Source organism: Salvelinus sp. IW2-2015, unplaced genomic scaffold (assembly GCF_002910315.2).
Source record: "Salvelinus sp. IW2-2015 unplaced genomic scaffold, ASM291031v2 Un_scaffold1307, whole genome shotgun sequence".
NCBI classification, from domain to species: domain Eukaryota; kingdom Metazoa; phylum Chordata; class Actinopteri; order Salmoniformes; family Salmonidae; genus Salvelinus; species Salvelinus sp. IW2-2015.
The window spans coordinates 16,663-18,485 of NW_019942831.1; the positions used below are offsets into that span (position 1 = coordinate 16,663).

At 49.2% G+C, this 1,823-nt stretch overlaps 1 protein-coding gene across 1 annotated transcript in view; it reads right to left on the bottom strand.

Moving 5' to 3' along the window:
* Positions 1-4: 4 nt before the first annotated feature.
* Positions 5-1,823, bottom strand: part of LOC112070379 (dynein axonemal heavy chain 2-like) — a gene marked incomplete at its 3' end in the record, with an annotated part of 17,143 nt that continues 15,324 nt past the window's right edge. The window contains exons 12-13 of the mRNA XM_070438946.1: positions 1,173-1,298; positions 5-217 (exon numbers count right to left, since the gene is read on the bottom strand). Of these exons, the coding sequence (XP_070295047.1) occupies positions 5-217; positions 1,173-1,298 (339 nt within the window). The remainder of the gene's footprint in view (positions 218-1,172; positions 1,299-1,823) is intronic.

A 1,823-nucleotide genomic window follows, 5' to 3' on the forward strand; every position in this document is an offset into this window, starting at 1 on the left:
GGACCAGGTTGAACCCGGGCTCTCCCTTGCGGTGCATGGTCGTCAGGGTGCTCTGCAGGGTCCTCCAGGTGACCGTCTTGCCGCTGCCCGTCTTGCCCACGATCATGGTGGAGTGTCTGGAGTTCTTGGTCTCGTACAGCTGGATGACCTTGGTCAGGGTGAAGGGGGTCACCTGCAGACAGGCCTGCTGCAGCTCCGCCTCGATCGTCTCTCGCAGCTTCGGGGAGAGGGGGAGGAGAGGAAGGGATGGATGGAGAGATAGAAGCAGATACAGAGACAGCGGGGCGGATAGACAGAGTTAGTGAAACAGTATTCAGGGCTACTCGCTGAGGCCTGCCCTGGGGCATCTGGCACAGAGCAGTCAGAGGGTCTGAATTATACATCTGAACAACGCTGACCAACACAAGCATTCGGTGTGGTTACAACGCAACAATGTAAACCCTTTAGAGTATTTATCTCTACCCCACCCTCCCAACCCCTCCCCTCCCTATTTCTGCACCTGTACCAGTGGGACTGTTGAGAGACTGTTTATAAGCAGGCCAAATAAACAGCTAAATGAATAAATATCCTCCTAGCTCTCTCTTTCTCTCTCTCTCTCTCTCTCTCCACAACATGCAGAGCCGATGCAGAGTGGAGCAGCTCAACACACTGAATTATTTATGGAGATGTGATGCGGCATTTTTCAACTTGGCTCACTCACGTCTCGGTAGTGTGAAAAGCAGATGGCACATTTTAGAGACGGCAGTCGCGTGTGGAGAGAGAGGAAGAGAGCGAGAGAGAGGGGGAGTAGAGAGAGAGGGGGAGTAGAGAGATGGAAGGATGGGGGGATGGAATGACAGCTACAGTCCTCTCTCCAGAAGTGTTTCGTTCCCCCACTCCTCCGCTTCTCAGTCCCACCACGGGTTCATCAGACCGCTAACGTGTATGTGTGTCCCCCATCATCAGACAAAAGCACAGTGAGTGTCCGTTACCTGAGGCAGAGAACTTTTAGTTCTCAGAGACCCCTTCATTAGTTAATGCATTACACCCGTCTGCTTCGACAGGCTGCAACGACTAATCCTTTTCAGTTCAAGTGTGAAACTGGGAAGACACTTTATTTTTCACTAACGGTGGGGATTTCCATGGCGGGGAGGTGTGTGTGTGTGTGTGTGTGTGTGTGTGTGCATGGGTACCTTTCCGTAGTCGATAGTAGGGGTCTCCACCGCGGGGAAGAGGTCCTGGATGATTCCGTTGAACAGCGGCAGGTCGACGGAGGCCAGCTTCGCGATGTTCATGTCTTTCATAGACATCAGCAGGATCTGATCAGGGGTAAGAGGTCAAGGGGTGACATCATGCCACAGCGAGGTATAGTTTTCTGTCTTTAACATGAATTGACTTTAAATACAAAACTGTACGTCAACTCAACTGTACACACGGTTCTCGTTCAATCACCACCGAATTAACTTTTACAACATCAACAGAAACTTAACAAATGCGAGGAACTGTGAATTTATACAAAAGTACAGAGGAACTTTTGCTGAAGCTGAAGCTTGCTATCAGGTAAAAGATGAATCCTTTTCAAGTTTCCTTTTCAAGTTTTTGTCCTCTTTGATACAATCTTTTCATCACAGTGTCAGGCACCCCTTCAGGTGTTAGGCACACTTTTAAGGTGTCAAACTCTCATCTGCATTCTGTGTCTCTCTGCATCTCTCTGAGAGAGCACACAAACACACACACACACACACAYACATACAYACACACACACACAGAGGTCAGATGGATTGAATTACAGGTCTATTCAGGAGATTAATAGAAAAGTGCCGATGGCCAATTTATTCAAAGGG